General features: G+C 43.1%; 1 protein-coding gene and 1 long non-coding RNA gene across 2 annotated transcripts; one reads left to right on the forward strand and one right to left on the reverse strand.

Annotated features, from left to right (window-relative positions):
- Nucleotides 1–1,682: 1,682 nt before the first annotated feature.
- LOC125907491 (uncharacterized) lies at nucleotides 1,683–4,364 on the reverse strand. Its single transcript, XR_007452709.1, has 2 exons — nucleotides 3,987–4,364; nucleotides 1,683–3,916 (listed from the first exon to the last, which is right to left on the reverse strand). It is a non-coding gene; the product is annotated as an uncharacterized LOC125907491 (long non-coding RNA).
- A 3,885-nt stretch (nucleotides 4,365–8,249) lies between these two features.
- Nucleotides 8,250–9,382, forward strand: LOC120959094 (uncharacterized; the record flags this gene model as incomplete). The annotated part of the gene is made up of 1 exon (XM_040382265.2): nucleotides 8,250–9,382. A coding segment is annotated over one exon (999 nt), but the record flags the coding sequence as incomplete, so codon positions are not given.
- Between the last annotated feature and the right edge of the window lie 6,434 nt (nucleotides 9,383–15,816).

Genomic DNA, 15,816 nt, shown 5'->3' on the forward strand with positions numbered 1-15,816 from the left:
GGATTTGAGTACAATGGTAAAATAATTAAACTAGACAAGTTGATTGAACTGATAAGAAATAGAAACGTGGCTGAAATGACTCCAATATTTAAACTTACAGACAATCATTTGAATATGACACCACAAGAACGCCAAAATGTTCGGAAAGCCGCAGAACTGTTGTCCAGAACCACTTCAATTGCTTTGCAAAGATACTACCCAGAAGATAGTGATGCAAAAGAACTGGCATCATTCATCGAAAAGGTAGATCTTTGGTTCAATATAGCAAATTCATACTCTCCAAAGGCTAAATTAGATTTTAAAAAATCATATAATGGCAATGAAAACCAAACAGGAGCATTAAAAGACATGTTTGATTTAATGTTAAAAATGAGGGCAATTGGAAAGAAAGGAATGCAGGTATTCCAGAAATCTGTCCTGATGCATATCTCATCGCTTCAGTTGCTTTTTGGAGATATGAAAAGGAAGTACGGATCTCGTGTCACATTCATTTCAACTTATAAGGTAATTATTATATAAGATAATTATATTTATATATATGTATTGGATAACTTTAATTTAATTTCTATTTCAGCTCAATCAGGACGTGCTAGAAAACTTTTTTTCGCAACTACGCCAAATTGGAGGGGTATATGATCATCCGTCTCCATTAAGTTGCATCTATAGAATAAGAATAATTATTCTTGGCAAATCACCTACAATATTAAAAAACCATACAAGCCAAAAAAATATCGAAGAAGAAGCTAGTCATGAGCACGTTGAAGAATTTTTATCCGCAACTGTTTTCGCTAGAGTGGATATTCCACAATCCCTTCCTGATATGGAAGAAATGGAAAAAACCAATGATATTTGCCAGGCAGTGGAGGACAATAGCAGTGATTCAGACTCAGTCAGTACTGTTGGTAGCAGCGTTGTTATGCAATCACAGCAAGAAATTGATGGACTGCAATATATTATGGGTTATATAGCTAATAAGTATAATTCCAAATATCCTCATTTAAACTTAGGCTGTCAAACATTTAAAATTAATTCTGATCACTGCTACTGCCAACCTCCAACATTTGTCAGGCATTTATCAGTAGGTGGCTTGTTTGAACCATCCCAAACATTTTTAACCCTCGGGTATAAAATGGAACAGGTGTTCAACAAAATCAATAAGAATGGTAATCTTTCTAAAATGAAGGGGATTGTGGCTAAAATTGCAATGACCATTCAGAAAAAAAATCCGGAACTGCCGTTTGAAATCATAAAAACGTTTGCAAAACAACGAGTCATTGTTCGAATGCGTTTTCTTAACATGAAAAGGAGTTCCGAGAATCAATTGAGACGCAAGCGGAAATACCCTGAACCGCATTCAAAAGCAACAAAAAAAATGAAAAAAATTATTAAATTATCGGTAATTTATTCAGATGCCTATTATTAATTTATTGTGATATTTATATTTATTTATACCTTATTGATTTGATAATTTAAATGTGATAAGGCATTTTGCAATTTATTTTTAGTTTATATAATTGTTCAAGTTGTGCATAGTTCAATTCAAATGTATTTATAACAATTTAGTAGTAGTTTATTTGTTTATTTATTTATTTATTAATCAATTGTTAACTTATTTATTCGGAGTGTATTGCTGTCATAGTTTCGAACGTTATCTACGTGATTATAGTTATTTATATACTTACTTAAGGTATTACACATGTAGTTATTTATTCACCTATTTATTAACTTATTTATTTGTTAATTTAATAATATTTTTCATTTTTAGATTGCATGGCCCATTCTTCATTAAAAAGATTACCAATTCAATTCAATTATATTTGTAATTGATCCTGAATCCAATCATAAGTTTCAATTTAAATGTGTTACAATTGACTTAGTTGTTTCAGTCTTTTAATTGCACCCGCTTGTAAAATAGCGATTCTGTTCTTCTTCATGCCGGGTCATCTTTGCTTACTTTCATTTCGTTAAAAATGTATCATCAATCATTCAATAATCGCTACATTACTTAACATCATGATCAACGTAGCACATCGATACGTATGTTATTTATGTAAAATTAATGTACATAATTATAATTTTGGGACGTACTGATACGATTTTTTTCTTTTATGTGTTAAAATGAAATCTTAGTGATTACTGTTTATTGATTGTGTTCCTTTGAATATTACAGTAATAGTGTAATAGTGGTAATAGTGATTAGAGCTAAGGCAAGTTATCTTGTAATATGTAGCTATAGTATGAAATACTCATCCTTTTAGTTGTTAAGATTAGTAAGTTAGGAAAGCTAATGAATTCAAGGAATGCGCTTTGCATTTAAGGAATTTCAGTTAATGATTGCGCTTTGTCAAGTAGAGCTATGAATCTGTTTATGTACATAGTTTATTCATGATATACAGTATATCGACTATTAAACTTGTATCCTGTAAATATAACTAATAATACAGAACTTTGTACAGAAAGATATTAGTATGAAATACATTTTTTATGTGAATTTCTTGATAGCCACTACAATTTATGGAGTCTTTTCTGCAGTAAAATAGTTGAAATGAAGTATAATAGTCTATAAAGTGCGTCGGCTTGCGATGCCTTGGTCGTAGATCTAGAAGGAACCTTCGCACACTTTGAAACTCCAAACCTAAAACCTCTAGCTTCCGTAACTACGTCTGCTAAAATGGACGAGAAAGAATCTTTCCGCTCATGATTTGTATAGTTTTGTAGCGATTTTGTACCGAACGGCATTACATCGCTCCTACGCACCTTCTCAAATGTCGATTTGCTCATGGTACCTTGTGCAGTCTCAAACTTCTTCAGTCCGAATCGCCTTTAACTTTTGCCATAGCACTATTAATGCTACTGTTCAGGTCTATGCGGTTTAGCTGTTGGCCGGACGTACAAACGAGCTGCTACAGGTAAGGTTTGCCATCGTACAGTTGCAGATGCTGGCCGGAAATCAGAAGGCAGCGATCACAACGCACGAATCACTCGGCTGACACTATCGATGCTTCAAATCGGCCAAGGCTGCTTTCGATAGTGTTCCACATCAGTGGCGGATCTAACGGTAGGCGGACTAGGCGGTCGCCTGGGTCCCCGCCGATTTAGGGGCCCCGTAGTTCTCTAGTCTATATTATGCCTTGGACAGAGTAATAGCGGCAAGGGCCCCCGAGGCTTCATTTGCACCCCCCCCCCCCCCTTCTCGTGGCCAGCAAAAATTTTAGAACCTGTGATTGAGCCAATGATTATCCCCTACACCATTACCACCATTTACCATTTATAGGGGGCCTCAACTAGTCTTACCGCTTAGAGCCCCCGATCCTTAATCCGCCACTGTTCCACATTCCTTACTACTCGTCAAACTCCGAACTCTCAGACTGCCGGAACAGCTGTTGGCCTGGACACTACACTTTGCACCGTACCATCGCTTCGTTGGGTACGGAATATACAAATATATTCCTCCCCATTCGCGGGCCCCAAATATAATCCTTCCTCAAGCCGACTAGCTGCATCTTCAGGGCACGTTGTGCACGTTCCTGTCCAGGTGCTCCACAAAAACCTGGAATTAAGCATTGAGTGATCACCATCACAAACATTCAGAAAACACAATGAAAATAAGAAATCGCTAGCGATTGGCTGGGAGTTGTGTGTTGTTTGCACGCCGCGCTTCATATACTATCACCGTATTCCATTGTTGAGCATGTTTAGACGACGATCTTTATGCGAGAAAGGTTCTGTGGTTGGTTCCAGTTATACACTGCGAGTTGGTGCTTGCAATCTATAAGCTAGTTTAAAAGTGTTGTTCAGCTACCGTAAAACAAACGCTGCGATATTTGAAGCATTATTTGATAAGAACAGCAGCCGGATCGTTGGATTGTACAACAAAAAAGCTGGTTTGAACATGCTTCATTCAAAAGAATATCACCTACAAAATGATAAAAAAGCTAATTGTTTTAAGTTGCATCTTGTAGTTTCTACTTATGGAGAATACGTACCTCATTAAACATTGCAAGCATTTCTTATTTCTTCGCATATATACCGAAAACCTTCACCAAACTCACTGGAAGGCAAGTTGTGAGACGCAAATTCCTGTGGGAAGAATGCTGTATAAAGTTGTTTTCAGCACCTGTATGAAAGAACGTTGTTGACAAATATTGTTTCCGTATTGAACGCAGTTTAAAATTATGATACATATCTCTTGTTTCCTTGTTCTTTTGCAGTAAAGGTATCGATTATGTTCTACTCGATGCTGTAGATTGCTGCGTGAGTTGTTTGTAAACACTTTCTAATCGAAGTGTCAAACGCAGCTTCAAAATGTCGGAACAGAAACAAGCTATGCTTCGACCTCTATCCTCAATAGACCTTGATCCAAAGCACCAGTTCTTTCGTCAACACCAGCCACCGAACTTAGCAACCCGGCAAAACGTTGTTTAATGAACCGTTCTCCGCCGTCCGTTGTCGCCACCTCCCCGCTTCTAAATGGCACCGCACCCATCGCCACTTCAGCTCATGCCACATTGCTCCTACCACCAGAAACGCCTAAATTCTGGTTGTACCTGTCGCGCTGTCGCCCGACAGCCACAATCTTAGAAGTTGAGACTTTCGTCAAGGAGCAAATCGGCATCGAGGATGTCACCGTTTTTAAGTTGGTGCCACTTAACCGCGATGTCCGCACTCTGACTTTCTCTTCGTTTAAAGTCTGTTTGTCGCCGGATTATAAGGAGAAAGCATTATTATGCTCATCGATCGGAACTGTCTTCAAAGAGTTCACGGATCGTTGGAATGCTCCTTTTTTAACATTGTCGGCAAATCTCCTGATCACTACCACTACAGCACCAACAAATACACACGTACCTGTCACCACAAACACTGATATATCTATTCATATGGAAACAAACAACAACATTACTGCCTCCACCAACAAAAACTGCAGTCTCGACGTCACCTCCTCGATCATCACAGCAGCAATAGCAACACTACTTACACACTCGCACTCTAAATCTCCATTAAAATTTTACTATCAAAACACTCGCGGTCTCAAAAGTTCTCTTGAAGTTGCGAGTTATGATGTCATAATACTAACTGAGACATGGCTGGACGATTCGATTCCTTCATCCCTCTTCTGTGACCGAAAATATACCGTCTATCGTTGTGATCGTTCAAGCGCTAACAGTACCTGCTCTCGCAGCGGTAGTGTACTCATTGCCTGTTCCGCTAAGCTCTTGTCGCTGCACATTGAAGTATCCCAATGCTCGGTAGAACTTTTATGGATTCAAATTAAACTGAACGGTCATTCACTCTTTGTTGGTGGTGTGTATTTACCTCCAAACCTCAGCTCGAATACTGACACGTTAGACTCATTCTTCAATACAATTACATTAATACAATCTCGCATGAAAGATAGAGATTTGTTTGTCTTATGCGGTGATTTCAATCAACCTGGACTATCGTGGTCTCAAAATGAGGATTATTTCGCACCGCTTGCCGTTAACCCTGCCTCATCCTACTTTATAGACGGATTAGCTGAATTCAATCTGCGTCAACTTTCAGGGGTCGTAAATATTTTTCGGAGGCAACTAGATTTAGTTTTTGTTAATGAGTTAGTGACATATTCATGTTCACCAGTTTCCTGTAGTCTTGACCCTATTGTTAAATTAGATCATTATCACCCACCTCTTGAATTCGTAGTAAATGCTCCTTTACCGCATAATGGTAATAATGTTAGAGATAACAAATCTGAGTTGAATTTTCGGAAAATGAACTTACAAAAATTTAGGGAAATCATAACCAACTCTGATTGGAATTTTTTAGAAATTAGAACCGATTCTCCCTCCACTGTGGACGTAGCGGTGGAGCAATTTAGTAATATTGTTAAGGCAGCTCTCCCTTTATGTTGTCCTCGTTCTAAACCTTCCTCTCGCCTTCCTTGGTACGATGCTACATTGCGGTCATTAAAGGCGGATAGGACACGTGCCCTCAAAAAACTCGGTTCAACTCCTTCTGAGTATAATCGTAGAGTTTTCAAATATGCCGCTTCTGCTTTTCGTATTTATAATCGGGCCAGTTATAGGTTGTATCTTGGAAGGCTTCAATGCATGTTATACCGTAATCCTAAACTTTTTTGGTCTTATGCCAAGAAGCGTCGTAATCCCTCTTCCCTTCCTACTTCCATGTCGCTCGGTTCGGTCACTACGGACAATGCTGCTGACACCTGTTCCCTATTCGCTGAGCATTTCGCCAATGGTCTGTCTAGACCGGAGAGTCAACCTTTGACAGAGTCTGAGGGCATATGGCCTGGTTTAAACTCCGTCGCATGGGCTGAGGGTATTGTCAATGTTAATACAGTCTCTGAAGCTCTTAAAAAACTTAAGCCATCCTTCTCCCCTGGACCGGATGGAATGCCAGCCTCGGTTTTAAAAAAGTCACCTTTTCTATTCGTCCCTCTATTGGTAAAATTGTTTAACCTATCTTTGTCCTCGTCTTCATTCCCTTTATTATGGAAGCGAGCATGGCTAGTTCCCATTCACAAAAAAGGTAACCCGTCTGATATTTCCAATTACCGTGGCATCTCAATACAATGCGCAATAACCAAGGTATTTGAGCATATTATCCATACCTATGTGTTTAAACTCACCTCTTCTACTATTATCCCTCAGCAACATGGCTTTTTTCCTAACCGTTCTACAACAACTAACCTTATGTCCTTCACCTCTTTCGTATCATCCCAGTTAGAGTCAGTTAAACAAGTTGATACTATTTATACTGACTTCAAATCTGCATTTGATCGTATTCCTCATTCCTTACTTCTAAATAAAATTTCACAACTTGACGTCAATAATCTTTTTGTATCTTGGTTACGTTCTTTTCTATGTGATCGTTCCTATAGTGTTAAATTTAATGATATGTTTTCGACTCCCTTTTCATGTAGTGCAAGCGTACCGCAAGGTAGTGTCCTAAGTCCTTTGCTGTTCATAATTTTTATTAATGATGTCCGTACCACCCTCCCTCCTGAGTGTTTTTTCTGCTACGCAGACGACCTCAAAATCTTTCTCCCAGTTTCGTCTCCTAGTGATTGCATTTCCCTACAAAATATTCTTGATCGTTTTTCGTCTTGGTGTTCTAGTAATTCCCTCACATTATGTCCTGATAAGTGTAACGTCATTTCGTTTAGTCGCTCACAGTTTCTAATCACTTACTCGTACGTCCTAAATTCTGTGCAAGTCAATCGTGTTTGTGTCGTAAAAGACCTCGGTGTCTTGCTTGACAGAGGCCTCACCTTCAGCCACCACATTGACTCAGTTGTCAATCAGGCGCGGAAAACATTGGGTCTTCTAAAGAAAATTGCTTGCGATTTCTCCGACCCAATGTGCCTGAACACTCTGTTCTGCTCTCTGGTCAGATCGATTTTGGAGTACTGCTCAGTAGTCTGGTCCCCTACAGCTCGAACCCACGTGGAACGTATCGAGCGGGTGCAGCGATCATTCACCAGGTTTGCTATACGTAAAATCCTGGGTGGATTGTCCTCCCCCATACCTCCTTACGAGGGCAGGTGACGGCAGCTTGACCTGGAACTGGGGGCCTTCACGATTCTAGTCAGTTTTTTGTATGGAGTTTGACAGTTGGAGGCTGAAATCATGTAAACAATCCATACAAAACCACACAAAAAACTAGCCTACGATTTTCAGTCTAGAAAATTTTAGCCTAAAAGCTAGAATTAGATTCGAGTACCTGCTCGAAAACACGGGTTTGTTTACATTTATCCCAACGTGCATTAAAGAAATCAGGTGATCGAATCTGGAATCAAAGTGAACGACGTTTGAAAAAAACGACGTTTGACGTTTAACTGTTCGGCCGCACTTTCGTCGCGCTCCGTGATTTTTCAGTAATTTTCTTGTGTTTCTGCGTCGCATCGCATTGTTGCCTATTCTGCGGACTATTAAACTGCTTCACATCATCGTTGCGTGTTAGCGAATTGTTTAGTTGCACCGAAACTGTTTCCTGCTGTTTTTTCCTGCTCGGCTTAGCAGTGTTGTGCTGTGATTACGCGTGAGTTCGCGATGGCTGCTATTTGCTTCTCGTGTGCTGAACCGCTAAAGGCCACCGGCTGCATCATCAGTTGTGCATATTGTGACGCTACGTTCCACCGCGGCTGTTGCAAATTGCCCCCCGAGCTGATTGACGCAGTATTGTCCAATGTCGACCTGCACTGGAGCTGCATTGGCTGCACTAACATTCTTAAAAATCCGCGCTGACGTTCGGTAAAAGAAATAGGCGCCCAGGTCGGTTTCCAAGCCGCCCTCACCTCAGCTGTAGCAGCTATCGGCAAGCTCGTTGAGCCTATTGTCGCCGAAGTTCGCAGTGGTTTTACCCTCCTTCAAACTGCATCCACGCCTCACATTCGGAATCCTGATCCTCGACCGGCTACTGGTAGACAGCGGAGGCGCGTAATCGAGGATTCGGCATCTCATGGTGTAAACAGAATTGTAAACAGTCGCGGTAACATCCTTTGTGCCGCGTCATCGCCAAACGCATACACCAATACCACGATTGCCGTCCAGCCGGCACCTACACAACCGCATGAACTGGTGGGAACCGATCCGTTATCATCACCGCTTCAAGCTGCACCTCGTGAGCCATTCACAGATAGGATCTGGATCCGCCTATCCCGCTTATCAACGGCCGTCACTGTGGAACAAGTGGTCGCTTCTGTAAAGCGTCGCTTAGCCACCAATGACGTTGAGAGGCGAAAGAACTCCGCAGGAGCCAAAGCCTCTCTAAACCATACTAACAACAACACCAATGACGTTATAGCGTATTGCCTGCTGAGAAGAGGGGTTAGTGTGGACAGCATGAATTGGCTTTCATTCAAAGTGAGAGTCCCGGCTATCCTTCGAGATGCGGCACTCACACCATCCACTTGGCCCGTCGGTATCGGTGTACGTGAGTTTTTTCCATCCCGTCAACACGACCACCAAACCTCATCTCCTATAGCCACCCGAAACCGCTTTACAACACGCACACCAGCTACTAGTACTGATCACCGCTACACCTCACGCACACCAACGACTCACCGTTTAGCAGCACGCACGTCTACTCCACCTGGTCCTGAAACAACATCATCACAACAGTGTCACCCCCCGGTGAATGATACCCTGGAAGCACCAAACTCAACACTTGTTTCTGGACCGCCCCAAAACCACCGCGCTTCATCTCCGCACCTGCACCAGTCTACAATCGATCGCTTTTTTCTCAACTAGACGAAGTTCCGCTCATTGCACGCAACAAACATGCCAAGCCTCATGCTCTGACAACGCAGCTCAATTGACTTACCGTATACCCGCTTTATCCAACCTCTCGAGTATATTTGTGTGCGCGTCACCTGCAATAACGCACATCTGTACGTCATGGTAGTATACATTCCACCGCAGCTTAGCTCCGAGATATCGACTCTTCGCTCTCTACATGATTGTATCAGCGGCTTCACTCTCACACTGAAGCCTTCGGATCTGCTGTTTGTTATTGGCGATTTCAATCAGCCCAGCATAAGCTGGTCCACAGCTGATCCTTCGTCCTCGCCAGAATACTCATCAATAACGCACTATGAACCAACTGCGCGCTCACTGGCCAACAACACCTTTGTGGATGGATTTAAATTTAACGGATTAGTGCAACTTAAACACATCAATAATTCGCACGGACGCATGCTTGACCAGCTCTACGCTAACAATGCTGCAGCTAAATTGTGTTCGCCTGTCTTTCCAAGTGTTGTTCCACTTGTACCTCTTGACTCCTACCATCCGGCGTTTGACTTCAATATACGTATTAACTCGTCGACCCGACGCAACTTGACGACTCGACAAAACTCGACGACAACCGCATTTTATCGTTATAACTTTGCTAAAGCTGACTATGTGAAACTGAACGACATGATATCAATGTTTAACAATAGCTTTCATTGTTCCAATTTTATTTCACTTGACGAAGCAGTATGTTCATTCTCGTCCTTCATGGTGCAAGCCTTTATTGTATGCGTCCCAGTTCAGCGTCCTAAATCTAATCCCCCCTGGGCGGACCGCACACTCAAACGACTCAAACGTGTAAAAAGAGCTGCTTATCGTCACTACCAAACGCGCCGCTGCCAAAGATCTCGCTCGATCTACTTTGACACGCACTCTTTATACTGCAGCTATAACAGGTTTCGATATCGCAGATATTTGAGTAAAATTCAACGTAACCTCTGCAGGTGGCCTGACTCGTTTTGGCGCTTCTACAACAGCAAAACAAAATCCACGCATACACCGAAATCCATTACGTACAATGTCGCTCAGGCTTATCAGATGCGAGCACAAGCGAGCGAACGCGCTGTGTATGTGATGGTGGTAGTAGCGCGTACGATAGGCAGATAAGTAAATTAGAATAGAGTATCCTCTATGGTTCTAAGCGCCTAGTATCCGAGCGTACTAGGTAGTGCATGCGTCAGGAATGCGGTACACTATTAAAAAGGATCGCGTTCGATCCTAGAATAAATATTTTTCCCTTCGTCCTCATCAGGACATTTTTCGACTAAGGGCAGGAATTTCCTAATAAAAACCTAGTATGCACTACACAGAATTAGAAACATAATTTAGCGTTAGAGATAGGTGTCCAGGGCGCGGTAGTAGAGGATCGCGTTCGATCCTAATATATTTTTCGCCTCGCCTAAGGAAGAATGTTTTTCCTAGAAAAGGATGTTATCCATCGCTAGAAAAACACGCTGTAAAATCATCCCTTTCCTAACTGAAAATAAACAAAATGAGCTAAGCAAGAGAAACGAAACGCAATATATTATTTCACTCCCGAAACGATATAATCTTCGAAAGCTTATTGATTCGCTATTGGACCCCTCCAGTGGTAATCCTCGGCGGACACCAGTAGGCAGAAAGGCGAAGTCGAATCCGATCTCTGCTCGCTCACTCTCTACTCCTTGAGCTTCTCCTCTTGAGAGTTTCTGCGGTAAAGGTTCCCCTTCCATCTGCATAGCCCCCCGAAAGCCTGGGGAAACTAGCTGGAAGGCAGTCGCTGTGAGGCGCGAACTTTTGCCAAAGGGATCTCGAGGGCGGAGTTCCTGGCGGTGTTAGTGAAGCGGGGCTTAGTTCGAATTGCTGCTCGTCTCCACGGCGGACCCAGGCACCAGCGAGGTCGGGCGGCGGAGAGGTCGGGCAACATACAAAGTTGTTGCTCCTTTTGTAGTTGTTGTTGTTGTAGTGAAGTTGTTGTAGTGCCAACACTAATGAAATGTGCAATCTCTTCGCGGATCGCTTCGCAGATTGCTTTTCACCGGCCATGAATGATACCGATACCATTGATGCTGCTCTCGTCAACACTCCGGCTGGCGCAATTAACATGAGCACTCCTTTCATCGACAGTGAGATCGTTTTATCTGCCCTAGCGCAACTAAAGCCTTTCTTCGCTCCTGGACCCGACGGAATTCCTTCTACCGTGCTGAAACGCTGTCAAACGACAGTAGCACCTATCCTTGCAAAATTGTTCAATGCATCGCTAGCCAATGGCTACTTTCCCAAAACATGGAGGAAATCTTGGATGGTTCCTATTTACAAAAAGCACGACAGGACAGATGCCATCAACTACCGGGGTATTACATCTTTGTGTGCCATTGCCAAGGTGTTCGAACTAGTGATATACAAAAATCTGCTACATGCATGCCGCAGCTACCTAAGCTCGTATCAACATGGATTCGTGCCAAAAAAGTCGACTACCACGAACCTGGTTGAAATTGTAACCTATTGCACTAGTCAAATTGATGCCGGAGCTCAAGTCGATGCAATTTATACAGATCTAAAAGCAGCATTCGACTCTCTTCCGCACGCAATTCTTCTCGCTAAACTCGATAAGCTAGGATTTCCCAGCTCGCTCGTACAGTGGCTTAAGTCGTACCTAATTAATCGCACATACATCGTGAAAATTGATAAGCATATGTCCAAAGAAATAGTCAGCAGCTCGGGTGTGCCACAAGGAAGCAATATTGGCCAACTTCTCTTCATATTGTTTATCAACGATGTTACCCTCGCTTTACCTCCCGACAGTATCAGTCTGATTGCCGACGATGCAAAAATTTTTGCGCCTATTCACAACACAGGTGATTGTATATTGCTGCAAGACTGCATCGAAATTTTCTGTTCGTGGTGCAAGCGTAATGGACAGACTATCTGCATCGAGAAATGCTACTGTGTGTCTTTTAGTCGATGCAGGAGCCCAGTCACTGGTACCTACTTCATAGACGGCACTGCAATTAATCGACAAAATCATGCCAAAGACCTGGGCGTTCTGCTTGACTCTAGTTTGAACTTTAAACAGCATATTGATGACGTTGTAGCCAGAGGAAATCAATTACTTGGCGTGGTTATCCGGACAACTAATGAATTCCGCAACCCCATGTGCATCAAAGCTGTCGACAACTGTATCGTTCGTTCGGTTCTGGAATATTCGTGCGTAGTCTGGAGCCCAACTACCGCTTCTTCAATTGCTCGACTTGAGGCGATTCAACGTAAGCTCACGCGATATGCCCTACGCCTACTTCCCTGGCAGGATCGCAATAATCTTCCTCCGTATGCTGCGCGGTGCCGTCTTCTAGGCCTTGAACCTCTTTCGCTTAGAAGACGCAATGCACAGTGTTCTTTCATCGCTGGATTGCTAAATGGCTCTATCGACTCATCGCCTTTGTTGCATCGAGTCGATATCTATGCACCATCCCGAACACTTAGGTCTAGAGAAACTCTACAGCTCGCTCAACCCCGTTCCAGCGCTGGTCGGTCTGACCCTATGTTCCGCATGTCGGCTGTCTTCAACACTGTCTCGGATTGCTTCGACTTCGACATCTCAACTCAGTGCTTCAAGGAACGTCTCCGGCTTTTGCCATGGCCGCAGTGAATTGCGCTGCAAATCATGCTTTGTTATGTTTTTTTTTTAATGAACTGTTACATCTTAATTAGGCCATAGGTTGAAGATTAATAAATAAATAATAATAGTTGTCTCAAACATTTCCTACGCAATGCTTCTGGAACGACCAATCGCTCTCTAAATAAGATGCATTCTCTAAGCGTGCTTAATGCTTCGCTTCGTGCCTGGAAGCTTCTCAACATTATTTCGTTTGATTTTCTCTGAGTGTTGTTTACCAACAGCGGTTCTAGTTTGACAGCTGCGTTGTGGTGAAGTGAGAGAGAGGGACAGGTAGCACAGGCGAAGCAAACACGGGCGAAATAGAGAGAGTAGGAATGGTTCATCCCGAAGGAGCTTCGCGTGCAACGGATGAACCTGCGCAAATTAAATGGAATGACCGTAATCGGGTTTGCGTGAAGTTTTAAAACGGGCACGAAGACGAAAATCGACCTCTTTCTACCATCGCGCCAAGAGAAGAAAGTTCTGTGAATTTTTTAATACAGTTTAAGTGAATTAAGAAAACTGAAGTTTCAACTTAAAATTCGCGAAAGAAAGAGCTTTGTTGCAGGATGCAACAATTTAAAAAATTCACTACTTACGTTTCACGAGTCCTGGTAAGACGCGAACCCGCAGCGCCTTAGCGAAACCGCAATATCAGTGACGTGAAGCAAGAAGGAAACCTCACGGCTTGGAAAATGGAGGATAAGCAGTGTGGTGTGTGCAATGGTGCAAGTACGGAAAATGCAGTAGATTGCGATCGATGCGAAGGAATGTTTCATCTTGCGTGCGTGAACGAAGATGAAACCGTGTACAGTAGGGATTGGACATGCCATCTGTGCACTCCTGAAACACCGCCCCCCGCTTCATCTACCCTTCATCGTGCGACGCTCGTAGTAGCGACCCAACCAGCCCAGGTAGCAGTGGATGCGAACATAGTGAATCTGGAACCATCCACCAAAGCAAGATCGACGGAAGTGATCACGCCCGTATCGAATCCTCCGAATGATCCATTAAAAGCAAAACCCACTCAAACTGCTGATTTTCCATTGGACAATCTTAGCAGAACCTTCCAACGTTTCTTGGAAGAAGCACGCGAGCCACGCAGGCAAAAGCCTGACGTGATACAACGGCTCGAATCCGTGCTAAACACCTTTGTTCAACGGATGAATCAAGAACAAAATCCGTAAGGATCACGCCGGGACAATCTCGGATCTACGGCGTCATGTTCGAGTGATACAACCGACGTTCGCCGGTAACCCAGAAGAGTTCGAAAACGCGTTTTATGAGATGACGGAACTATGTGGTTTCTCTGACGGAGAAAATATTATAAGGCTGCAACAAGCATTAAAAGGAGAAGCGTTTAAAACAGTCCCGGGGAGACTCAGGAAAGCAGCTAACCTCAAAGAAGTTATGCAAGAGCTCAAATCATCGTTCGGACGTCCAGAAGTCGTTGTGAAAACGTTGTTGAGCCAGATTCGACGACAGGTACATACCTCCGAGAGCAGAAAAGTTGGAGACGCTTGTGCAGTTCGCCGTATCCGTGGACGAAATGTGTGCTGCTGTGAGAAATAACGGGGTCGAGGAGCGTTATGATGGACCCGTGTTGGATGAGCTCGTTGGTCGTCTCCCTCCGATGATTAAGCTGATGTGGGGCATACACAGTCTTACGTTGTCAAAGGTCAACCTGGCTGCATTCGGAAAGTGGATGCAAACCATTAAGCATGCAGCCCAAGCGGTAACGAGCCCAGCAAATCTTATCGAACCACGATGCAGTAAGTATTTGCACATGCATACAACTAATCCCTCCTCGCAGAACTCCACAGAAGCCGTTTGTGCGTGCGATAACGGCTGCGCTCGCTTATACGAATGTGACGGATACTAGCAGAAAAGTGTAGCAGATCGCTGGGACATCATTAAGCGGAACTACTTGTGTAAATGTTGTTTGAAAAAACATCGTGCGCCCTGTAAAGAGACGAGAGTATGCGGCAAAGACGGATGTACTGTAAAACACCACCCGTCACTACACAATTCGGCAGGTAAGGAAAGACACGAAGCAAATTTCTCTCACTCTACAGCCACCGACGAGAACATACTATTGCGATACGTGCCAGTTGAGCTGCAGGCTGTAGGAAAGACGATCAGAACAGTTGCTTTTCTCGACGAAGGAGCGTCAGTATCGCTAATCGAACATTCGCTAGTTGACGAGCTGGAACTTGAAGGGACAAACCGACCTCTTTGTTTGAAATGGACTGGAGGACAACATCGCACTGAACGAGATTCAAAACAGGTGAGCGTAAATATAGTAGGAATATCCAGTGGTGCTCAGATCTTTGAAGCCTCTAATGTACGAACGGTGAAAAGTCTTGGGTTGCCCTCGCAACGCGTTAAAATGGATCGTTTACGAACAAAAAATCAGCATTTAGCATCCATTCCATTAGCACCATACGCTTCTGTACCTCCACGCATTCTCATAGGAATGAATAACTATCATCTCACTGTTCCATTAAAGACGATAGAAGGAAAAACAAATGAACCCGTCGCAACAAAGACGAGGCTAGGATGGGTAGTTTCGGGTTGCGATTCGTCGTCAACGTCTAACAACAGCAACATTTTGGCATTTCATCGAGCACATATTTGTGATTGTGCAGAAATAGAAACCAAAATTGATCAAGCTCTAAAAGGTAGTTTTGCGCTCGAAGAACCCACATGTAAAGGTGGCATAAACACTCTTTCAAATGATGAGGAACGGGCGAGTGTATTGCTGCGTAAACACACCGCACTACAAGGTGAGAGGTATGTCACTGGATTGTTGTGGCGCTATGATGACGTAAAACTGCCAAACAATCGAGCAATGGCTCTCAAACGCTTGGAATGTTTAGAACGCCGCAT

This window comes from Anopheles coluzzii, chromosome 3 (genome assembly GCF_943734685.1).
Source record: "Anopheles coluzzii chromosome 3, AcolN3, whole genome shotgun sequence".
Classification (NCBI taxonomy): Eukaryota; Metazoa; Arthropoda; class Insecta; order Diptera; family Culicidae; genus Anopheles; species Anopheles coluzzii.